The 25,005-nt window shown below is 43.2% G+C and overlaps 2 protein-coding genes and 1 long non-coding RNA gene across 3 annotated transcripts; 1 reads left to right on the top strand and 2 right to left on the bottom strand.

Annotated features, from left to right (window-relative positions):
- Window positions 1–220: 220 nt before the first annotated feature.
- Window positions 221–3,004, bottom strand: emc7b (ER membrane protein complex subunit 7b). Its single transcript, XM_029002225.1, has 5 exons — window positions 2,640–3,004; window positions 1,494–1,613; window positions 1,276–1,414; window positions 1,102–1,182; window positions 221–1,018 (listed from the first exon to the last, which is right to left on the bottom strand). Exons 1-5 carry the CDS (start codon window positions 2,858–2,860, stop codon window positions 872–874), a joined length of 708 nt encoding a protein of 235 aa, XP_028858058.1. The 5' UTR covers window positions 2,861–3,004; the 3' UTR covers window positions 221–871.
- Window positions 3,005–3,500: 496 nt separating this feature from the next.
- katnbl1 (katanin p80 subunit B-like 1) lies at window positions 3,501–8,939 on the bottom strand. Its single transcript, XM_029002222.1, has 10 exons — window positions 8,805–8,939; window positions 7,615–7,748; window positions 7,397–7,434; window positions 6,449–6,728; window positions 6,262–6,377; window positions 6,132–6,182; window positions 4,741–4,830; window positions 4,517–4,621; window positions 4,334–4,427; window positions 3,501–4,114 (listed from the first exon to the last, which is right to left on the bottom strand). The coding sequence occupies exons 2-10, from the start codon at window positions 7,732–7,734 to the stop codon at window positions 4,082–4,084; spliced, it is 927 nt and encodes a 308-aa protein (XP_028858055.1). The 5' UTR covers window positions 7,735–7,748; window positions 8,805–8,939; the 3' UTR covers window positions 3,501–4,081.
- Window positions 8,940–12,051: 3,112 nt separating this feature from the next.
- On the top strand, window positions 12,052–14,990 carry LOC114763526 (uncharacterized). Its single transcript, XR_003742347.1, has 4 exons — window positions 12,052–12,207; window positions 12,558–12,794; window positions 12,957–12,986; window positions 14,213–14,990. It is a non-coding gene; the product is annotated as an uncharacterized LOC114763526 (long non-coding RNA).
- Window positions 14,991–25,005: the final 10,015 nt, after the last annotated feature.

Raw genomic sequence — 25,005 nt, forward strand, 5'->3', positions numbered from 1 at the left:
GAACCCACAACCTTCTGATTATCACTCTAAAGACAGTTTACGTATAACTAGACCTTCTGATTATTGCGTATTAATGCTATGTTTTTTTTTTTTTTTTTTTTTTTTTTAAAGCTGTGCTGCAAGTGCTGTAAAGTTACTGTATTCTAAAGCCAATCCTGGCTGTAGCATAAGCCATTATAAAAAAAAAAAAAAAAAAAAAAAAAAAAACAGGACACAGCAGAAAGGTTAGAGCATCACAATTTATTACCATTTTATTTAAATATGTATTTTATATGCTAGAAATCTGTCTCTTCCTTCACAGTTATACATACTAAGTCCACAAAATCTCATAAAGAACATAGGTGTACAAGTAAGCTCTCATTCAAGTAGATGTGGAATGATTTCAACATCCTTTATTTACACTAAAACTCCCAATTCAGCTTTTTTTTTTTTGTTTTTTTTTTCCTGAACTCCATACATTGCAAAGGAACCGTTTCCGATTCCGTGGCGGGACTTAACCTGTTTTTCTATGAATCTCACATGCAGCAGCAATATACATATACTATTTCATCTGAAGGTTACAGACATTATGTGATACCTGCTCAAGGAAATTAGTAGTTCGGAGGTGACCAGGGAGGCAGGGTGTGGAAGTGTTGTTGTGGAAATGATTAGGGGACAAATATCTCCATGCAAATGAACATCAATAAATGGTAACGGGGTAGAAAAACGGGACTCAAAGCTTTCCTCGGCGTCTCTAAAATTCCTGATCCTCATAAGAAGGCCTCTGAAAAGAAAGACTTGACATCGTGGTGACAGCGCAGAGGGACAGAAAAGTACAGCAACACACCAGGAATAAAGTGTCCCTCTCTCCACACAGGGCGACGCCGCTGCACTACCTCCTCTTCACAGCAGTGCTCCGGCTGCCTTTGTTGCTTCCTCCCGACTTGCTGGACCCCTTGGAGAACAGTTTGGTCATGAACTCCGAAACGTCAGGCAGCTCTGGGTTGGGGTTCAGCATGTTCATGGACTGTTCCATTTCCTGTTCATCATTTTAAAGAAAAATTAAGTTTAAAATATAAGTCATTAAAAAAATTAATAAACATATCTGGAGTTCAGACAAACCTTTCTCATTTCTGGATCATTGGTATTGACCACCTTTGGAAGCAGCACAATAATCAGTAAAGGTAGGACCATCATCATGACCTGCGTAAAACAAGGAAGAAAGATGATATTTTAACACCCCATCAAAAAATAAATTTGAGTTGGGAGAATTTTTGATAGTTTGATTAGACTCACCATTGGGTTCATGAGAAAGTCAGACCATCCCCAGGTCTCCCGCTTCATGAAATAGGAGTGTGGACCAGGCGATCTCATCTGAAGGGGGTAGGGCTGCCTGATTACTTCTGAAGTCTTGATGAAGTTCACTAAGCGTGCCCTGTAACCCCCCAGAAAACAATGTCAGTACGTCAAGTAATTCAATTCAGTATGAGCTTCATGGAAAACAATGACTTTACCGGATCTTCCCTTTGGATGTTATGTCCACCCGCACGGGCTCGAATTTGTAGGCTGGGGACACAATTTCAACAACGTAGGATCCAGGCGGGACATCGTTCACTACAAAACTTCCGTCGGTCCTGTTTGGGAAGTACAAAGGTCTGTTTATGGCTGGAAGTGTTTAATATATATGGGTCATGATTGTGTTGCTAGTTTTGGTGGCCATAAAACAGTTGACAGTCTTTTTTTTACACCATATTGGTGCTAGGGAGATGATGCATCAACATCATCAAGTCAAAGATGTAGGCATACTTCAATGTTCAAAGAAGTCATTCCTTTTCATGATACTGCCCGTACCCTAACTTGCACAGATCAGTTGTGAAATTACTGATTGCGAATTAAGCTCTGAACAACTTTTTAAAATTCTGTTCGGGAAGTACACCATGGTGGGCTGCCGGCCTCCGTTGCTGCTGTTTGTTTTAATAAAAGCAATAAAAAAAAAACTTCCTGTATTCAAGCCCCCAAATTTACATTTGCATAATTTCAATTGAGAGCATCGAGTAGAATTCTAATTGTTTTATATTGAACACTTCCACAGACATTATTTTGCACTTTTACTTGAATTACTTTTAAAATGTAGAGTTTAAGAGCAATAAACGATTATTGTAACGTTATGAAGAGTTTTTTTTTTACTTATTTAGATATGTAAATTAGAATAAATGAGTACAAAGGTTGAATCTCACGTCATGACGTAAAATCAAATAACAGGCTGATGCTCCCCGGCGTTTAATATAGAGACATGTGATCGAATAAAATCCTAAAATCCAACTGAATACGATGCCCACAACACAATGCCAAGCTGTGATTTTGTAATACAATTACGTCACGCGTTTAATTCCCACGACGGCGGAACGCGACAAGAGCAAAATGACACGTTCGAAGCGGGTTAAAATAAATTAACGAGGGTTTAACGTGGATTTAAAAACTGCGACGTTCGCTGCCCAAACCACATCTGACGAGCAGGAGCTGGACGACCCGCCGTTGGTATTTTTGTTGTTTTTTTTCCCAATGAAAATTCCCAACGAATCCAGCGCACGCCGTCAAGAAATACACTCGCAGCAATTCGGGCTACATGCTACACGGCCGCCCTTCCTCCGACATCTTACCTCACAAATCCGACGTGCTCCTCCCCTTCGACCTGGATGCGGGACGTGGAGACCCAGTCCTGCGTCTTCACGCCGGGCACGATTGCGCGACCCTCGATTTTAAAACGGTCCCCGGCGGCCTGCGAGGAGACCGCCGCGGGCCCGGCGTCCGGGTCGCTGAACGCCCAGGACAAGGCCAGCAGCGACTGGAAACACACGCAGCACAAACGCAGCGCCGACATGCCGAGAGGCGCGTATTCACCGAAGCGCGACTTTAAAGCAGGGAAGAAAACGCGCGTCCTTAGCACAGAAGACCGGACCACAGCCGGACTGAAGGCTGACGCGGGGGACGGGAAGCGCGGGTCACGTGGGCCGCGGGTTCAAAACAAAACTTTATTGAGGCCGGCACAGGAGCTACACGGAACTCACGCGAGAACTGCTCCGTTCGCGTGGGAATTGGGCCTAATTGTTTTAGCCAGCAACTGGCCTGGACGTCGCTTTTTAGAAATATTTGACACAAAGTCGGGAGTTCCTCTGGGATTTTTTTTTGGAAGACATTCAGCAGTCTCTGCACGAAAGCCTAAGAGCACCAGACATCTTTATATACAGTCAGCATCGTTCTTTGAAAACAAGGAAGCAGTCATATTATTTGCATGTCATTTTTCCCTTTTCCTCTTGGCAGTCAAGCCTCAACAGCTTACAATGCTTTTCTAGATTGTCAGTAGTGTTTGAATGCTTCCTCCATATAAATGAAGGAAAACCCATTTCCCAACTCCGACATGCACGTTACAGCACATCCACCACAGAACTTACTTAAAGCAGGTGGACGGCTGAAAGGAGCGCAAACATACTCCCTCCTTTTCAAAAGAACGAAGCTAGAACGGATGTTGCATATTTATTTAAAAGTTCATTAAAAGAACAAAAAAAACCTCACTGAATGCATTGACAAATCAAGACATTTCACTCATTGACAGCAAACAGACATATCTAATAACTTAAGACCGCTGCAGTTCAAGTTCTTAATTGAAAACATCAGTCAGGGAAGAAAAAAAAAAGTAATAAAACACACACACATACAAAAGGGGGCTTTAAATACATCCATACACGCAGTTGCACACCACCGCACTACACATGCAGTGACGCAAGGAACGAAACAGGGTTGGCACTTCCAAGACGCCTGCTTCCAAACAGTCTCATGGAGTTGAACGTGAGCCCCGTAACGAGAAGATCCACTTCAATGTGAAGCAGTCATTCATGATTCACAAAAAGGCCTTCGGCCTTCACAGACATCTCCAGTTTTAAGTCCGACGGAGTGTTTTGCGTCCAATCCCACACCACCTAGGTAAGTGCTTCAGCAGTCTCTGGCCACTTCCAGTGGGTGCAGCGTCAGAAAGCAGCAGTGGGGGGAAAAAAAACTGCTCTGAATTGCGCGTAGTGGTTGCTTCCTCAGTGTGCTACTTTCATTACTTCAATTGTGACAGGTAAGACTCAATGACCTACAAAAAATAAAAATACCATGTTAACACCAAATATTTAGAAGAAAGAGGTGAAAACTATATGCTGCGCATCATAAAACATTGAAATATCAGTTGAAGGTGCATAACATGTTACGGAAAACATGTTTTTGTCCTCTTTATTGAATCATGTCCCAGGTTGTGGAGGACTTGCAGAATAGGAATTTCACTGACTGCAAGGCAAAATCTGTAATCTGTTACCTTTGCAATTTCACCTGTGGTTCCTGGAACTAAACTCAACTGACCGCCTTCTTCCCAGAGCTCTTTTAACTGCTGCTTCATTACCACAATGTTCCTGCACAAAGACAAATGGATTGGCATACAACTACAACAACAACTACTAAAACACAGCCATGTTTAAAATGACAATAATAGAGGTTTTACCCGTCATTTGGACCATCGTTTTGTGCACGTTTGTCATTTGCAGAGAGTTCAGGCCACCACTTTTTTATGACTGACCGAACCCAGTGTAACGCCACAATTAAGTGTCTAGAATTCAGGGGGGACAAAGAGAGAAAAATACAAATATATATATTATTTAAAAATAATAATGATAAAAATGTTCAATGTGAAACTAAACAGAGTGGAAAAAAAATTAATCAACTCACTCTTCATATTTACTTGCAAGAACGGACTTGACTTGTGGTAAGAGGTCAATGCAGCAGCCAACAGACACATAGGGTTGCTCGTCTTGTAGACTGTGACCCCCAAAAGAAAACGACAAGTTCACCAATGAAAGTGAAAGTGAAGTGATTGTCATGTGTGATACACAGTAGCACAGCACACGGTGCACACAGTGAAATTTCTCCTCTGCATTTAACCCATCACCCTGAGTGAGCAGTGGGCAGCCATGACAGGCGCCCAGGGAGCAGTGTGTGGGGACGGTGCTTTGCTCAGGGGCACCTCAGACCGGCAACCTTCTGATTACGGGGCTGCGAAGCCCATCTGGGTGGTGATTCAATTTCTACTACAAACTCAGAGGGTGGAGTGGTTATGAAGAGTGTCCCATTGTAAAGTACAGGCCAAAAGTTCTCTGAAGGCATCAAAACTATGAATGAACATGTGGAGTTATGTACTTAACAAAAAAGGTGAAACAAGTGAAAACATGTTTTATATTCTAGTTTCGATGAGCTTTTCCAACAGTCTTGAAGGAGTTCCCAGAGGTGTTTAGCACTTGTTGGCCCCTTTGCCTTCACTCTGAGCTCACCCCAAACCATCTCGATTGGGTTCAGGTCCGGTGACTGTGGAGGCCAGGTCTCCACTTTTTGTTAAGTACATAACTCCACATGTGTTCATTCATAGTTTTGATGCCTTCAGTGAGAATCTACCAACGTAAATGGTCATGAAAATAAAGAAAACACATTGAATGAGCAGGTGTGTCCAAACATTTGGACTGTACTGTATGCCCAATGGCTCAGTTTTATTCCTAATTTATCAATTTATTCAGCAGATTGGTAAAATTTGTTCACTCCAAGGTAGGAGGTGTCAGCGATACGGAGTTCAAGCGCTTACGTAAGTCGCTCTGGATAAGAGCATCTGCCAGGTGCTGTGAATGTAAATTAGTTGGCAGACGAAAAGCTACTGTGTAATCTTAACCGAATTTACTAGCCCGATGAAATTTAATATACACAAATGTAAGATAAGATAATCAATGCAGGGAGTAGAAATAAGGAAGAAGCTGATGACAAAGATCAAATGGGTACACACTGACACTTCCACGTCTCACTCTTTCCAATGTGGGGAAAAGAGGAAGAAAAAAAAAAAAGGTCAAGAAAGATCATCTTGAAGTCAGTGTCCAACCCCCATCTGCTGCTCTAGATGGGGGTTCAATGCAGGATGACAAGACGTGTTCCAAGCCCCAAAGGCATGACTTACATGCACAGTTCTCTACTTTATGGATTAGAACATTCTACTTTATGGACAAACTGGATGAAGAAATAGTCCACATTTACAAGCCAATTAAGTACCTCACAGAAAAAAAAAAAAAAAAACAACCTACCTTTTAGCAAGGATAGGGAGGCAATCCAAAAGCACACCCGTGTCCTGTATTCTGTAAAGAAATAAATTCAGAATATGTAAGGGAACAGCGGTTTTCACAAATTAGGAAATAATATTAGCATCTCACTTACCTTATCAAGTAAGCCACCAATTCACTAGCGTTTCTTCGCCAAAGTGTCAGAGCAACGTTAAGCCTAAGGTTTCTTCCGAAAAGCACGTGAGTCATTGCATCGTGGTCCTTCGACAACTGCAAAAAACAGTCAGTCAGATTTGTGGGGACAAAAGCAATAAGTCGTAACCGTATGGACGATTACCAACCTCACTGAAGTAGTCACTGTATTTGGAGGCAGCCCCTGCCATCTTGGAGGACTCGGCAGAGTTCACAGGGAACCCACAATTGTCGTTGTAGTGAATGCTCTGCGCATCCTCGGCACAGGTCAGCTCATTCTCTTTGTTAGCCATGTCGTCACAGGTCCTGTCTGCGGAGGGCGCTCTCCGATGCGGCCCGGAGCTTGCTGCTGTGTGTCGAGACTTCCTCTTGCCCACAACCACACGTTTCACTTTGTCTGAGTTGTGCACGCCGCGACTCACTGGAAAGCTGCAAGGTTAAAGTGAGATGTCGGCAGAGCGATCGGCATCAGCAGGTCACCCTCAGGACAACAGAACATTTAGTATATGGTACCACTGCAAACATGGATCCAGGTTCAAGCCCCACTTAGTACCATCGTGTCCCTGAGCAAGACTCTTAACTACTCTGTACATATTATTAATTACGGTGCAAATGTGTTAAAATGATCAACAATGGCACTATCACAACACTCATCACAACACTCATGACGCACAAATGGCTGAAATTAAGCATTTAATTTGTGACATGATGTTCAAAAATGCAATGTGACAATTACTGACGCTAGTCATCATCATGAAAGGATAGTTCTTGGTTGGTTGACAAAACATGAATAGTATTTACACATGCATGATGCGATGGTGTTTAAATAAGTCACGTGCAGTTCTGAGCATGCTAGGAAGTCAGCGGCCCCGGTCACAGTGAGCGTGCAGTCTCGCGGCGGGAAAGTTTACGGCCCACAAAGCAAACAGGGCCTTACCTCGCAGGCTAGTGGTTGGACAGCTAACTGAGAAAGCCTGTTTTGCAGAACACCCACCCCAGCAGCACTTTCAATGGCTGTGGCTTACATACACCCAGCTGAGCAAATAGTGGAAGCCACGGTGAAGCAGCCCGAGTGTGTCCACATTATCGAAACTCACCTCTCTTTATCTATTTCTTCCCTTTTAAAAAAATCCACCTAAAAGAGAGGATAAGCAATAAAAGCAGTCCTCACGTGAGTGTGACTTCAGCCGGCCACCATGGGCCAATATGCAAATTGACATGGAAATAATATATTTATAAAACAAAATAGAAATAATAAAAAAAAAAAAAGGGCATGCATTTCTGTTCTCAGATTTCTGCCTGGAGATATTCTCACCTCCCTCATGTTCTTCTGGACTCCAGGATGGGCCCCGTCGTTGAGAAGCTCAAGGGGTTTGGCCTGGTCGAGCCGGTGGAACTCTGTCTCGCTGCCAGCATGTTGATTTCCAGCGGCCATAATAAAAACACGTGCTGAAATGGATAGAAAGGGTACTTTGCATTTACGAAAGGTACAGCGGATGCACAAGTTAAAAAAAGTCAGCCCATTGCAATATATATAATGTTAAAAACAAAATTAACCAAGTGTACAGATGAACTATTAATACTTTAATACATACGGTGCTGCCCTGGGCCTGAAAGCCTGCAAAAGCATGAAACATCTAGCTAACATGAACCCCCCCTGGGTGATGAAGAGATATTCATATGGGACGCAGCTAGCCCCCTTAGCATCCACTAGTGATACCCAGTATCAGATTGCATACACTGATGCAGACTTCAAAGCACGCTGTAAATATGAAACTAAACTGACAAAAGTGCAACGGCTCTCGAACAACCCACACACGCTCTTAATTTCGTTTAAAATGTCAGCAGTGAAGCCTTAACAAGACCCCGTCGTCCCCTTACAAACCTCACTGTCCCATCACACGCATGTCAAACAAGTGGCCGCTACCTGAAACGGGGTGTGGCCAAAAAAAAACACGCGGGGGCGCAGGGCTGTTTGAAACAGGTCCCTTCAACCCTCACCCCGCAAGGGCGTTGCCGATGGCAACTTGTTAGAAATGGGACGCCGTCCAAAATGGCGGCGGCCGAGCGACGCGGGGAGTAATTCGGTTCAATTGGGACGCAGCCCGGCCAATTCCACGAAAATGAGCGGCTAACTTGCTACCTCGCTTTTAACGCGAGGGTCAACAGCCGCTTCACAGTCCGGCCAAACCCGGGAACTATGTCGCAGTAACACAACGCCGGCAAGCAAAGGCTTCTCCCGGACTTTAATCAATGAGACGCAACTTCAGTTCACACGCCATTAAAAAGCTACACGGCTAATTAGCATTAGCTTATCGCACCTCGCCGGAATATGATAACACTGTTAACTTGCTAACATTTGACGGCCAGTGAGCGACGCGTACCCGTACCCGTTAGTGGCAACCACGCAGCGGCGAGCAGCGGGGAATCGACAAGTCGCCCAGTAACAGCCGTGAAAGGGACGAACCCGGCTGAACGAGAGTAAACACCGAAACTTGAACTTACCGTCACATCCTTCAAACGTGCACGGCGTCGAGGCCAAACAGCGGCGTTTGCAAATGAGCTAATTAAGAAACGTCAACGTAACGATTCTAGCAGGACCGCGGCGACACATTCAACGACCGTTCAAAAAAATACAGCCGAGTTTTTTTTTTTTTTTTTTTTTTTTTTTTTTTTTGAGAATTGTGGGATTTGTGGTTTCTTCTGCCGCCTGGGACCTCTGGTGGACTAAAGTGGACGGCGGCGGGCCACGTGACAGCTGCCGCGCCGGGAATCGGGTGCGAGGGCGCCCCCCGTCGTCGTGGCTCGCTCATTACACGATGGGCTCTGCATTCTGTCCGGGCCTGTTGAGCAGGGTAACATTTCAGAATAATGTTGTGGTTCCTTGTAAGCAGGATGCTGTCAATATGTGCTTGTAATATGTACACTGTAATATGTAGAATATACGTGATTTACAGTACAGGTCAAAAGTTTGGACACACCCTCTCATTCAATGTGTTTTCTTTATTTTCATGACCATTTACGTTGGTAGATTCTCACTCAAGGCATCAAAACTATGAATGAACACATGTGGAGTTTTGTACTTAACAAAAAGTGGAGACCTGGCCTCCACAGTCACCGGACCTGAACCCAATCCAGATGGTTTGGGGTGAGCCAGAGTGAAGGCAAAGCGGCCAACAAGTGCTAAACACCTCTGGGAACTCCTTCAAGACTGTTGGATACCATTTCAGGTATCGACCTCTTGAAGCTCATCGAGAGAATGGCAAGAGTGTGCAAAGCAGTAATCAGAGCAAAGGCTGGCCTGTACTGTACAAAAGCAAACTTTTGGCCTGTACTGTACACCCAGTGGAGTTATGACTGCAAAATTAAATATAAAGCATAAAATATGATTGGAGTATACTATGTGTGCATAAAATATATACAACTGCACATAAAATAGGACACATAGGGGCCTGTTTTCAAAGCTTGGCATGCTGTGCTTAGCGGCAGTTTGAAATCAGGGCCCAATGTGTCCTGTTTTTTGTGCAGTGTTTTTTTTTATCTTAATATTTTCCTGAAATGGAAATCTGGATGTTTTAAAAACTGATATGTTATGACATGAGTAAAGTGTTTCCCAATTCTGTGACCATTTATGTGGTACAAATTTGGATGTCTTGGGAGTGGAAATAGAAGCTCATTTGAGGCACTTGTGAAAATATCTCCAGCTCTTTTCAACTGATCCAACATCATTCAATCACTTTCCAGCACCAATCTCAGTGAAAACAACATATCCCATTTCCTTAGTTATGTTTTGCCATATGGATAATTGTTTTTATGGAACAGTGGTTTGGGATGAAACAGTGCACCTTGTAACAACAGAAAATTGCTTTAAAATTGCAGTATTTGATACTGTGCATTTTTTTCATTGTGCGTTCCAGTTTACTGGTTTAAGCACTGTTCTTTCGCACAAATTGATTATTCCACTTTCAGTGCACAATGCCTTCAACCAGGCCACCACAAATGAGGACACAGTGACAATTGAGTGTCATTGAATTTAAGTGTCACAATTTCTTTGTATAGTTCATTTTTATCTGTAGTGTCACAGCCTGTCACAGCCTGGGCTAGTGCACATCATGGGTCCATAGATGTCATATGCTGTATTTTGTGAAAGCAATTCCAGAAGATACCCCTGGTTTCCAACATCATGGGTAAGGATTCAGATGCCATTGTATGGTTAAGTGACTTGTTCAGGGACACAAGGGTAGTAAGTAGGGTTTGAACCTGGGTCTTCTGGTTTATAGGTGAGTGTGTTACTTACTAGGCTACTTCCAGATCAAAGAGCACAGATATCTATTTAACACCATACTATAGAGGATAACTAGAAATGGGAAGTTTGTGAACAATGATCAATTTTGGCTTGGAAAGCAGTAAAAGGTTAGGAGATGAGAAGAAGAAAGGATGTAGGGGAAGGGTGGAATCTTTGTTAAATTTGTTCATTTTGTGGAATGGGTGAAAATGTAAAAAAGTTAAGAGATGAGAGGAAGAACGAATGAAGTGGAAGAGGGGAATAGTATGCAGACTGCAAGTGTGACCATTTTTGTTCTTGCTGCAGCATCGTGCAAGACCCCTCAAACCCATCACAAGGACTTTCCACCCTCCTGCCCTCCAGATGAAGATACCGCATTATCAGAGCCAGATCTGCCAGGTTGAGGGACAGTTTTTACCATCAGTCGGTCCGGGTCCGTTTCCTAACCCACTAGGCCACCAGACATCAACACATCACACATTATGGGTCCAGCACGCTTCCCGCTGTGCCACTTTGCTGCTCCTCACACCAGATGGAAGTCAAACCCACAATCCCTGGATTAGGAGGCCTAACCCCAGCACCTTATCCATTAGCCACTGGGGCTAGTTTCTCTCTAGTATTCACTCAGCTAAAATTATAATGCCGTTGTAACACAAATTATGGAATAAATAGATTTATAGATACTGATGGTGAGATTAATCCTCATGAGACATCAAACAGCTTGAGCCAATTGGTTTGAGAATTGGTTTCTTGAAGCTTCAATGTGCATGCACCACATACTGGCCAGGTGTGTAAATACAAAAAATGCATTACGAAATAATTGCTCCACATAAATGATCACATATGTGTATAATAAAATGCTGTTTGAGTGTATTCTGTGTGAACATTTTCACAAAATGTTAGTATCATATGATATTGCAAGTTGCGTAGCTTGGACAAAGAATGAAGAACAAAACAGGGGAGGTGTAATTTATTTTTATTCAGAAATAACATTTCTCAACAGTGTTTGGTTTTAAGCAATTCTATTCTACTCTTCAACATCTCAGGATAAGTGACTGTATATACTTGCATGCCTGTTATTGTCAATATTTTTTTTCAATTTCTTTCCTTTAAATCCTATGAAATCAATTTAAAGTACTTTTTGTAAAGCACCTTGGCACTTTTTTTTTCTAAATGTCCTCTAGAAATATACTGGCTTCCACATGTCTGAGTGTATTTTGTATGAAACATTTCACAAAATGGTACCGTCATATGATATGGCAAGTTGCGTAGCTTGAACAACGATGTACAGAACAGGGGAGATGTTGTTCATTTTCATTCCAAAATGCTAGTCTAGGGAGTTTGAATTTAGAGCAACTTCCCGTTCTTCCCCCTTCGGACGGAGCCTGGAGGTCACGTGGCGCAGCCGGGCAGCAAGGCGTCTGACGTCATCGTTTTCGGCCCCTCCCCCAGAACGAAGCGCGCCGCGGAAACGCCCCCTCCACGTACTTGAGTGACGGTTAGCGGGTCCCCAGCCGGATTGTGCATTTCGTGGCGTTTTTTCCCCCCACCGCAGGTTAATGGCGACTAGCACCTTGCTGGCCATGTTTGTGTGTTGCGAGGATGCAGCATTTATTCCGAGAAGTAGGTAACGTCGGCTTTCCTGGCCACAACTTGATAGCAGTTAGCGCCCTGCTAGCATCGCTTGTGTGGATGCATCTTCTCTGGCCAGCGGGTAGCATTTTCTTAGCCACCTTGTCACGTCAGGTTTCTGATAGTTGTCAGATACAACAGTGCAGTTGAGAGTCTTCGATGCGTGCAATGAACGGTACGGAGGAAACGGAAAATACGGAGGAGACCATTTTTCCTTACGGTCCAGATTGATTATAGCAAAACGTCCAGAAAATCTGAAGGATTTTAATGGTTTAGATAGACTAGCAGAATACAGATTATTGTGGAACATTACTGTGGTTTTTTTTGGTTTTTTTTTGCAGTATGTCCTAACCGAGAATGAAGGCTCGTCTCCTCCACTAAGGTTGAGTACAACTGTGGGACCCTACATAGACCCTACATAAACCCTACATAAACAGGTGTGTGCCTTTCCAAATCAGGTCCAATACCCCACAGGTAAACTCCAATTAAACTGCAGAAGCATCTCAAGGATGATCGGGGGAACCAGGAGCCACCTGAGCTCAGCCTTGAGCTTCATGACAAAGGCTCTGAATACTTATGTACGTGTGCTTTCTCGGTTTTGGTTTTTAATAAATTTGCCTAAACCTCAAGTAAACTTCTGATTACACTGTAAGATGAGATGTAGTGACTTTACTGTAGTAGTCTTGTGCAGTGTTTTCCTAATATATTGGCAAACAGATACACTTTCTTTTTTCTTTCAGATCTCTTCATTCAACACCACACCATGTCTAGTAAGATATTTGACTAATTTTAACTCAAATACAATATTGCATTGTCAGTACATTGTTAAAACACTTTGATACCCCCCCCCCCCCCCCCTTCAATTAGATGCCCCTAGTGTTTTGTTAGGTCACATCACTCAATACATCTGTATTGCATTTCATAGCAGGATAATGAGGGTGGTAGTTGCCTAGTGGGTAACACACTCGCCTATGATCCAGAAGACCCAGGTTCAAATCCCGTTTACTACCATTGTGTCCCTGAGCAAGACACTTAACCTTAAGTTGCTCCAGGGGGGGACTGTCCCTCTAACTACTGATTGTAAGTCGCCCTGGATAAGGGCGTCTGATAAATGTATTTAATGTATATTAAATGTATATTAAAATGTAAATGTAATGAACAACAAAGTTATTATAATTCGGCTGTGGTACAAAAATTGGAAAAAACTGATGTATCTGATATCCCCTGATGTATCTGATGTCCCCTTTCCACTGCAGTAGTGCTCACATGGTCACAAACCGTATCTAATACCATGTTTTAGTTTTGTTATTCTAGCATCTGGTGGCATTATCTATATTAGAATACCTTCACTTCTCTATAATAAAAATGCACATATGTTTTTATTGTTATTTTATTTATCTCCCACCAATTGTGATTCCATGGATTCTTTTTTTTTAACACCAGGCATGTTTTGGTCCCAATTCAGAGTGAATTTGGGGTACCTGTGTTCTATATAGACTTGTTAGCTGGGGACAAGTCACTGTAAGTTAAATGGAACACTGATTTGGTATAAACATGTAATTTAATGCTGGTATATTTGCTGTGTATAATTGTTTACAGCACAAACATTCCATTTATGGTTAGCTTTGTTTTCAATATATTTTGCATAATATTCAGATGTCATAAATATAACATCTTATTCTGTATTCCACTACAACGGTTGTTCTCAGCGCTCTACTGGGAGATTTATGTTACTATTTATCTGTTAATGAGAGTCAGATGTATTAGGAGCTGTGACTTAAGTACAAGCCTAAAACCTGGCCCATACTTAACATGTTAAGCCCAAAATGAACCTGAAAATAATGTAAATAAATCAGACACAGGCATGCATTTTAAACATGTGTGCTAGATATGCATTCAGGAAGTGTTGACATAAAGCACCTTTGGGTTGAGATCCACTGTGGCATCAAGAAACTTTGCTGACCTTTTTTAATAACTTTTTTTTTCTTGTTCACAGGGTGTCTTGGCTCTCTCCATTTGATTTTCTTGGATTTTTTGGCACTTAACAGTTTGCTACAGCCTGTGGGCCTAGCTCATATTGCTACTGCCAGTTGCCCAGCAATATTGCAGTAGCCTGTTGGCTTCACTACACTTCCATATCCCCTGTTCCTGGAAACCCTCCCTGACTGACTACCACAAAGTACCCTTATCCTGGGTCCCTGTCAAACCCAAAGATTCAGACAAACCACTATCTGTCATAGCCGAAGGTTCAAAGTAACCTCTGTGTGTATCTAACTGGAAGGGTCCAAACAAACTTCTGTAACTCTCTGAAATCTGATGGTTCCAAGACGGAGCTTTATAGTCGTGCCGTTTGAGTTAGAATAGCAGACTCTACGCTTCAAAAGGAGGGTGATTCTTGAAATCATTGTTCTTCCTCTGTTAACCATGGTTACCTGCAAGGAAACACGTGGAGTCATCATCGCGTTGCATAAAAAGGGCTTCACAGGCAAGGATATTGCTGCTACTGAGATTGCACCTAAATCAACCATTTATCGGATCATCAAAAACTTCAAGGAGAGAGGTTCAAGTGATGTGAAGAAGGCTTCAGGGTGCCCAAGAAAGTCCAGCAAGCGGCAGGATCGTCTCCTAAAGATAATTCAGCTGCGGCATCAGGGTGCCACCAGTGCAGAGCTTGCTCAGGAATGGCAGCAGGCGGGTGTGAGGGCATCTGCACGTACAGTGAGGCGAAGACTTTTGGAGGATGACCTGGTATCAAGAAGGGCAGCAAAGAAGCCACTTCTCTCCAAGAAGAACATCAAGGACAGACTGATATTCTGCAGAAAGTACAGGGATTGGACTGCTGAGGACTGGGGTAAAGTCATTTTCTCTGATGAAGCCCCATTTCTATTGTTTGGGGCATCTGGAAAAATGACTGTCCAGAGAAGAAAAGGTGAGCGGTACCATCAGTCCTGTCTCATGCCAACGGTAAAGCGTCCTGAGACCATTCACGTGTGGGGCTGCTTCTCATCCAAGGGAGTGGGCTCACTCACAATTTTGCCAAAGAACACGACCATGAATGAAGAATGGTACCAAACCATCCTCCGACAGCAACTTCTCCCAACCATCCAAGAACAGTTTGGTGAAGAACGATGCCTTTTCCAGCATGATGGAGCACCGTACCATAAGGCCAAAGTGGTAACAAAATGGCTCGGGGAACAAAACATTGAAATTTTGGGTCCATGGCCAAGGAACTCCCCGGACCTTAATCCAATTGAGAACTTGTGGTCAATTCTGAAGAGGCAGGTAGACAAACAAAAGCCGACAAATTTTGACAAACTCCAAGCTCTGATTATGAAGGAATGGGTCGCCATCAGTCAGGATTTGGCACAGAAGTTGATTGACAGCATGCCAGGGCGAGTTGCGGAGGTCTTGAAAAAAAAGGGCCAACACTGCAAATATTGAATCTTTGCATACACTTGATGTAATTGCTTGTAAATGCTTGTAGTTATACTTCAACACACCACAGAAATAACTGACAAAAAGATATAAAAAAAAACTGAAGGAGTAAACTTTGTGAAAACCAGTATTTTTGGTCACGACTGAACACCTTAATTTTTATCAATTCTTATTGCCATAAGTTAAAATTGTTATATACAGTCATTATTGTACAATACATACTTTGTTACTTGTGATATAAGTGATATAAGATAAGTGATATTACTGTCTTCTTGGCAAGTTGACAACCAGACCATTGAAATCCAGTCTGCACCGATGATTCCCTGCATCACCATGTCTGCTTTCTTCGGACTGTTATAAATATTAAACTATTACAGTCTATCCAAACATATTTCTATTATATATTAAAATAAAACCTTAAAAATAATTTCTTACTGTTAATAATTCTTGTAATTTGACTCTGTGTTTTTGCTAATTTTGCCAATTTGCCATTGATAACTTTCTAATGTTCATAAATTGTTTGACGTGCTGTCTGAACTTGATTGGAATTTTATTGCTATATCACATCATACAATTATGCGGAAACATGCCGAAAAATGGGAAATGGTCGCAAGCTGCAAGACTCCCTTTGGCAGTTGTCATCCTTTTGCACATCACATTCAGAAAATTCACAGCAGCCTACAAACACAGCAAAGGTAGATGCAGCAGAACTTTGGTATCACCAGATATGTGTAGCTACACCGAAGGGTGAGGGAATGCATTTGAATTCTAACAGGTCTCCCAGAGCTGCTAAATACTATAGACCAACACAACCTAAATGTAAATCCGGTGATGCCATTTTGTTCACAAAATCACCAATGTGCATGTAATACCTTGGCATTTCTTGCTGAACATCACCACAAGAATGATATTCAAGGCGTGGACCAAGTTTGAAACTAGCCATGATGAGTAAAGGTGAATATGTAAATTACATTCTTTTTTATGTGTAGCCATTAGTGTTGTAGTCAAGACCGCCTAAACCAAGACCAAAACATTGCTGAGACCAGAGGGTATCAAGACCAAGACGCTGCCGTGGCTTGAGGGTACCAAAACTGAAAACAGACTTGCTGTAAAGTGTCATTACTCATTAAAATTCCAATTCATGTTATCTTTTCAATTATATTGTGCATATGTTTCTCATTCAAAATCTCCCAGAGTCCATTTTGTCAGACCTCCCCTAAAATCATTTGATCAGACCTTTATTTACCCTAGATTCATGTACATCTTTAAAGATACACACCTCATGATTGAGGAGACAAATTGAGATGAATACAATTTAACACTTTTAAAATAGAGGCATCTGACTGGTTTCATTTGAATTTATGTGCGTAATAATGATAGTGTTCTGTGGGGATGGAGTGTTTCCTTTTTTTCCCCTCGTCTCATCAAGACCGCTATGTCCGAGACCAAGACCAGTGGTTTTCACAGTTATGATGCTTCAGTGTTTTTAGATCTTTTTGTCAGTTGTGTTTGTGGTGTACGGAAGTGTCAATCAAGTTCTGGGCCAATTCCTGACTGATGCCGACCCATTCCTTCATAATCAGGGCTTGGAGTTTGTCAGAATTTGTGTTTATTTGTGTGTCCACTGTGAGTGGGTCCACTGCTTTGGATGAGAAGCAGCCCCACACATGAATGGTCTCAGGACGCTTTACTGTTGGCATGAGACAGGACTGATGGTAGCGTCACCTTTTCTTCTCCGGACAATCGTTTTTCCAGATGCCCCAAACAATCGGAAAATGACTTTACCCCAGTCCTCAGCAGTCCAATCCCTGTACTTTCTGCAGAATATCAGTCTGTCCTTGATGTTTGCATCACTGTGCCTGCAGATGCCCTCACACTCGCCTGCTGCCATTCTTGAGCAAGCTGGTGGCACCCCGATCCTGCAACTGAATTATCTTTAGGAGACACTACTGGTGCTTGCTGGACTTTCTTGAGCACCCTGAAGCCTCCACACTACATGCAATTGGAAAGCCTAACAAAGTTAATATGCTCAAATAAATATTCAGATGCACAATATACCTTCAACAGTCATAATTAAGGGTTTTTATATACACTGTTCAAACAATGTAACTCCAAGTCAGTCACATTCTGTGAAATCAAACTGTCCACTCAGCAACAATCAATTTCACGTGCTGTTGTGCAAATGGGATAGACAACAGGTAGAAATTACAGGCAATTGCAGGTGGGGACCACAGACCACTTCTCAGTTCCTATGCTTTCGGGCTGATGTTTTGGTCATTGTTGAATGCTGGTGGTGCTTTCACTCTAGTGGTAGCATGAGACGGTGCCTACAACCCACACAAGTGGCTCAGGTAGTGCAGCTCATCCAGGATGGCACATCAGTGTGAGGTTTGGCAAGAAGGTTTGCTGTGTTTGTCAGCGTTGTGTTCAGAGCATTGAGGTGCTACCAAGAGATAGCAAGACTGCGATCTCCAACTTAGGGCCACTACCTCCACAAGTAGGAACAGGAGGAGCACTGCCAGAGCCCTGCAATATGACCTCCAGCAGGCCACAAATGTGCATGTGTCTGGACAGTCAGAAACAGACTCCATGACGATGGTATAGGGGCCCAAAGTCTACAGGTGGGGGTTGTGCTTACAGCCCAACACTGTGCAGCCCGTTTGGCATTTGCCAGAGTACACCACAACTAAATATAGAATGTAATGCAGATTGCAGTCTTTTTTTTCATCCTGGTACACAAACACATTTTTCCGTTCCATTGAATGAAAGAGACTAAATGGTCCATTTCATCAAACAAACGTCTGAGCTCCTGGTAAACACACAAAGTACTTCAAAGAATTTATGACACATATTCATGTGAACAAAGCCTACCACCCGCATTGTGCATAAGAGCATTAAAACAGATTTGTATTTGCAGACATGAACATCAAGGTCAATTTTCTGCTCAGTTAATACAAAAGACTCAAAGAATTAAAGAACTTAACCTTTACTATGAAAGAAAGGTTAATTTCTTTGTTGGGGGAAGGGATCATTTACTTCCACAAGGCTTTTATGTACTTTATCATCCTGAAATTAGCACTAATACTTAGCATGTTTAAAAAGTAGCAATAAAACAATTTTATGAGAACTTTGAAAAGAAATTCAAAATTATTAAATAACTTGTAACAGTATGCTGTTATTGTGTACTATACCGTGGTGGCCTACCGAAGCGGCCCCATAATCAGAAGGTTGCCGGTTCAAATCCTTTTCGGCCAAGGTGCCACTGAGCAAAGCACCGTCCCCACACACTGCTCCCCAGGCGCCTGTCATGGCTGCCCACTGCTCACCAAGGGTGATGGTTAAAAGCAGAGGACACATTTCGTTGTGTCACTGTGTGCTGTGCTGCAGTGTTTCACAATGACACTCACTTCACTTTCATACAGTTTCTTTTATAATCTCTCAATGTCTCTGCTCTTGCATTGAAAGTGACAGTAACAATAATAAGTGACAGTTTATACATGCAGTTTGTGCCACACACACTTGTGGTGAATTGAGTCCAGGAGGTCTGGGATAAGAGCTCCATTTAAAATGTAATGATGGAAATGATGAGTATCTTGCATTTGCAGAGACATGGAATCTAGTTAAAACAGAGATGAATCTAGTTAACAGACATGGAATCTAGTTAAAACAGAGATGAATCTTCTTCACTCTGTCTGAAAACCGGAAATTGGCAAAGAGTTGAACCAGTTGGAAAGACAACCGTGCCCAATGGGTTGAGCCGTCAAGCAAACACCTTGATATCCATTTATTTGTTCTTTGGCATCTTTTAACAACTGGGTGAAAACAATCCTCTGCACCCATATATTCATCCTGAGCTGAAGCTGCATGTTTTCCTTGGGTTTTTTTAGGCTTCCTTTAAGTAGTCTGATACCCTCCCATAGTCCAAAGACTAAAATCAGGTGAACTGATGGTACTAAATTATCAATAAGTGTGTGTTCATCCAGTTCAGGGGTTGTTCCTCCCTTGTTAAATCATCCCTGATGACTGCTCTCACTGCTCATGCTTAAATGCTCATGCTCTTCTTCTTCTTTTCTAAAAAGAATTGATTGCAACAGTCAGTGGCCTGAAATAAAACATCACACAGCATGAGGTCTTAATGTCATCTTGGTTGCTTTGACTTTTGAGGGACAACAATATCAAACAAGTTGGTGGATTAAGGGTGGATTAAAAAAAAAAAATTGGAACCTTTCATGTGGGCAGATCTCTGGACCCGCTGAAGGTAATCATGTGTGCCCCTTTAATCTATAATCTGCCACTTCCTGCCTTCCGCACACTTGGAACAGTAGCCGTGTTGCCATTGGCCGTGCCACCAGACACCAGAGCTTCATTTGTAGCTGCAGAGAGAAGTTTAGAGAAGGTTTCATCCATTCCTTGCAAGGGGTTTGAGGAGGTCCTTGCAGGTAAGGCCACAAAGGTCACAGAGTTCGCAAGGTCTCTGGAAATCACAAACGAGCTACACGAGCTCAGCGCGACACGTCCCACCGCATTATGCAAGTAAACGAGATGTAAGGGAATCTGTGTCAATGCACGTTGCATGCACCGCTGCTGTTGGCCTTTCAGTAAATATTGCCGGGCGTCAGTCTGCGGGGCATTGGCGACAATAGCAGAAGATTTGCACGCTGATGATTTACTGAGGAATGCTTTCAAAACGCAGCAAAGCCATTCTGCCCTCGCCATCAAAAGTGAACCCCCTGCCAAGATTGAATTAGAGGCGTTTTTTTTTTTGTAATGCGTCTCTATTTTATCACATGATGGATGGTGGAGTCTTTCACTGAGGTGGTCCAATATGCACAAAATGTGCAATCTCCATAACAAACGTTAGTGATTGATATCGGCATATAATGACAGTTGGGATTAGTTGCACAAAAAAATAAAAGCAAGCAAGCAATTGGCTTTTCATTTATTAATGGTTGATTAGGACCGTGTAATCCCCCCTCCTTGTCATGGTTGGGAACGTGGGCTGAATAAAGCAAAGCCGAGTCTGTTTGGACAGTTCAGATGAGCAAACAGGTGCAGATTTATGTGTACAGTTCACAGTGTAGGTGGCATTCAGCTGAAACAGATGATCTGAGCTCTTGGGGCCATGAAATGTTCTTAACCACAAGAGGGTGCTGTGACGCTGTGGATCCATACCAAGATGGCAGCGGGTCAGGACAAGTCTGGATTTTTTTCTTAATGGGCTCCAAAGCGGACTTTGAAGTTGTTGCAGCACTCTGTAAATTCCATGGATCTTCAGGAGAATTTTGCATTTTTTGATGTGAATGCATGGATAGGGATGTATATGATATTGCCCAAAACTGTACTCTTCTGGTGTCCCCAACTCAAAAGCCATGTGAAAAAGCCCTCCACCAACGTCTTAGGTTACAGTAACCTGGCACTAACCCTCATTTCATAGTCTGGCTCCTAATCACGTTAAGGGGCCAATGTGAGCCCGTCTCGTCTTGGCTTCATCCTGCTCCTGGATGTTTGTCTCTGTGATTCTTTGTCCCGATTGATGAAAAACGTGTGTGAAAACGTGGTCATAAGTCAATATTTGTAAGTGGCAGGAATTACCTGGACTGTTTATTTCACCTTGCACCCTGCCCGAAGGAGACACTGGGTGCTTTACATTGCAGGCAGCACCTTTTCATTTCCTTTGGAAATCATCAGGTGATTTTTGAAGAGATCCATATCAGTGGCCTGGGCCCAGTCCCTGCTGGCCCAATAAGTGCTTCTCACATGGAGGACCTGGGGAAGCCATAACACGTGCCATTCTTTACACAGACAGGCACTTACCCGGCACAGAGAGTATGTCTGGGAGCACAGGGCTGAAGGTGGGGCAGTGGTGGCCCAGTGGTTAACGAAGTGAACCTTTAATCGGAAGGTTGCTGGTTTGAATCCAGAGCTGCCAAGGTGCCACTGAGCAAGGTACCGTCCCCACACGCTGCTCCCCGGGCGCCTTTCATGGCTGCCCACTGTGCCTTCAGGGGATGGGTTAAATACAGAGGCCACATTTCACTGTGTGCACTGGGTGCTGTGGTTTGTCAAATGTGACTTTTCACTTGTCATCGCCGACTGTAAGAACATCAACGCCCTCAGCAGTTAAATGTTAACGACTCACCACGTTATGCCCATGACTGTTCGATAAAGACTGTGCAGCTGATTTGCTGGCCTATCACCCATACGATTTGGCCATTGACCTCCTCCCGGGGACCTTGTCCTCTAGGGGCTGCCTTCCTACCCGAATGTAAGGACATAGAAGAGTATATCCATGCCCACCTCGCCAGTGGAAGGATTTGGCCATCCATGTCACCTGCAGCAGCACCGTCCTATTGTGTGAGAAAGAAGGATGGTGGGTTGAGGCCATGCATTGCCTATAGAAAGCTAAATGCTATCACCAGGAAGAACCAGTAGCCCCTCCTTCCCTTCAATACGGCCTTTGATCTCCTCGTGGGTGCCAAGCTTGACCTCCGCAATGCCTACCACCTTGACTGGATCCGGGAGGGGGACGAATGGAAAAATGTCTTCATCATGCCAATTGGCCATTATGAATATTGTGTCGTGCCCTTTGGCTTATCAAATAGCCTATCTGCGTTCCAGGCATTTGTGAATTATGTCATCTGGGATCTCCTCAACTTGTACTTCTTAGTGTACCTCAATGACGTTCTCATATTCTCCCCGACCTAGAATCCCACATCGCCTTTGTCTGCACCATCCTCCAATTGCTGCTTATAGAACAGGTTGTTCGTCAATTTAGAGAAGGGTTTCTTCCGCCTGACCCACTTGACCATTCTGGGGTTCAACCTCGGATCACGAGGGATCCATCCAAGACCTCTACTGTCACAGGGTGGCATGTCCCGACCACTGACCGAAACCTGCATTGAGGTAAGCCCACTCATCTCCTATGGACCTGTCACTATTGGGTGTGCATGGAGACGCACCTGGCACCAATCTGCATGACAGCAGGGCGGTTATAAAGGACGTCGCAGCCTCGATGGGCTGCTCAACATTTTATGTGGACCGTGCAACTCATGTGTAGTGTTGTTTTCAGTTCTGGCAATCGGCACCCACCTGAGGGTTTTATCCTTTCTATCCTTTTTTTATCCCTTTAAACCACCTGCGGCGGTTTATCCTTTTGTTGCCCCTGTGAAAATGAGCAGAATGTAATTCCAGCATGAGTAGCTGAAGGCTGGTTAACACTGTTCAGAAGAAATTAGCTGTACTTCCCATGGAGGACACGGTGCAAAGCCGAGCTCTGTAGACGAACAGTCATCATAAAGCGCTGCCATGCACCACAGAGGCTGGAGAAACACGATGTCCTCACAGCCTCAAAAAAGGAAAAATGTGCTTCATCTGATAGAGCCGGGAAGACAGACACCCTCCAGATATGCCCCATTAAGTGAGAATGGCAGGTTTCCTCCACCACACACCTGGGCACGCCGCTCTCCCTCCACTGACCTCGACTTCTGGCGCCAGTGGCGCTCAGTGGCGCTCGATGAAAACAAGAATACAGTCCAACCCATCTGCTCGTGCCTTTCAGCAACTTCCAAGATTTGAGTCACAGTTTAGCTGTTATTTGGAGGTTAAGTGACCGTGAAAGCGACAGTCTTTCAGATGCGCGTCGGCCATATCATTAAGTGAAAGTGATTGTCATTGTGATACACTGCAGCACAGCACACGGTGACACAACAAATCATGTCCTCTGCTTTTAGCCATCGCCCTTGGTGAGAAGTGGGCAGCCACGACAGGCGCCCGGGGAGTAGTGTGCGGGAACGGTGCTTTGCTCAGTGGCACCTTGGCGGTTCGGGATTCGTCAACCTTTCCGATTACGGGGCCACTTCCTTAACCACTAGGCCAAAAAAATATGGAGCACTTCACGGATTTGTGTGTCAGGTAAGCGCCTAAGATTGGACGGCCTGGTGAAAAGAGACAGTTTTACAAATTGACGAGGGAAATGTCTTACATTTCTGGCCTACAGTGTGAAACTCACTTTGTAATTATATCAAGTCTCACGTGCGCTTCATTGTCATTATGTTTGACGGTACATAGTGAAATGAAACAACATTTCTCCGAAACCTGGTGCTAAAAGTTCCGTAGTGGCATAAAGTTGACCATGTTGGACATTGACAAAACGGGCTACATGAAGTGCAAACATGGGACACAGGCAGTGCAAGAACAACATTCAAGACAAACAAAACATGTCTACAGCAAGAAGACAGACAGTGCAAAACTAGTGAAATGAATAATGAAGGTGCAAAGTAAACATGTGCAAAATGGAACAGTGCAATAATAGATAAAAGTATGTGTGTGTGTGTCAGTCCAAAGAGGAAAGTCACCGAGTGTTCAGGTGTCTGATGGCCTGTGGAAAGAAGGTATTGGTATTGCACAGTCTGGCAGTGAGGGCCTGAATGCTTCAGCATTTTTTTCGGAGGGTAAGACGATGGAGAGTGCATCGTAACATGTTCATAAGTTCAGAATTATGAATTCAGTCTCAATGTGTAATTCATTAGCTTTGGGATATTATCATTATTATTATGTGTTAATTGATTCTTTAAGTATGGCATAATTTTTGTCATCTGGGAAACTTCATGGCTTGCCTCAGGGTCCTCGCTGGCGGATTTGTTGCGACACACACACAGAGCACATCCATAACTGCGTTTGCAAGACTTCTCCACAGACATAGGATTTCTCATGTTGGAATAATTGGAAGCACCTGGTATTAGCATGGATTGCGGTTGCATTATCAGAGATTCCTGCCTTCAGTCTGCTAGAAATCACAGAAATATTGAATATTAATGTTGTGTTTAGATTCTATAGCTGGATTTATTTTGAACAATTACCCATTTTACCGTCCTGGGCTGACTGCATGCATGGCTATATTGTTAGAAAAAGATTTATGTGATTTATATGATTATATTATATATATTATATATGATCTTATTGTCATGCCCCGCCCATGGGCCTTTAGCCATTGGTCTTATTCGATGGTGGGTGTGTTTATTGGTTCCACTTGTGTTTGCCCCATTTGGTTCGATGTCCTCACCCCCTCCTCCTGAGTCCAGAAATATGTGAAATGTAAGAAAAAAGTGACAACAAGAGACTTTCACTGCAGATTTTTCCTTGAAAATTTACTATCCCAATCTCTAATGTGTTTCTTATATTTCTTGAAGAAGACTGATGTTGATAGCCCGGCACTGATGTTTATGGCCACTGATGTAAATGTGTAACATGGAGCAATGCATAAACTGTTAATTCCATATCAAATCAATTCTTTCTTAATTAACATAGATTTATTACTTTATGGACAGGTTTTATATTTATTATGTAACCTGTTGC

This window comes from Denticeps clupeoides, chromosome 14 (genome assembly GCF_900700375.1).
Source record: "Denticeps clupeoides chromosome 14, fDenClu1.1, whole genome shotgun sequence".
In the NCBI taxonomy this organism is placed as follows: Eukaryota; Metazoa; Chordata; class Actinopteri; order Clupeiformes; family Denticipitidae; genus Denticeps; species Denticeps clupeoides.

Coding starts and splice junctions, on each gene's coding strand:
- katnbl1 (XM_029002222.1), bottom strand. CDS start 7,734: ATGGCCGCTGGAAATCAACATGCTGGCAGCGAGACAGAGTTCCACCGG. Junction 7,435..7,614: donor TCCAGAAGAACATGAGGGAG/GTGAGAATATCT, acceptor CCTCTCTTTTAG/GTGGATTTTTTTAAAAGGGA. Junction 6,729..7,396: donor GAAGAAATAGATAAAGAGAG/GTGAGTTTCGAT, acceptor TTAACCTTGCAG/CTTTCCAGTGAGTCGCGGCG.
- emc7b (XM_029002225.1), bottom strand. CDS start 2,860: ATGTCGGCGCTGCGTTTGTGCTGCGTGTGTTTCCAGTCGCTGCTGGCC. Junction 1,415..1,493: donor ACATCCAAAGGGAAGATCCG/GTAAAGTCATTG, acceptor GGGGGGTTACAG/GGCACGCTTAGTGAACTTCA. Junction 1,183..1,275: donor ACTTTCTCATGAACCCAATG/GTGAGTCTAATC, acceptor TGTTTTACGCAG/GTCATGATGATGGTCCTACC.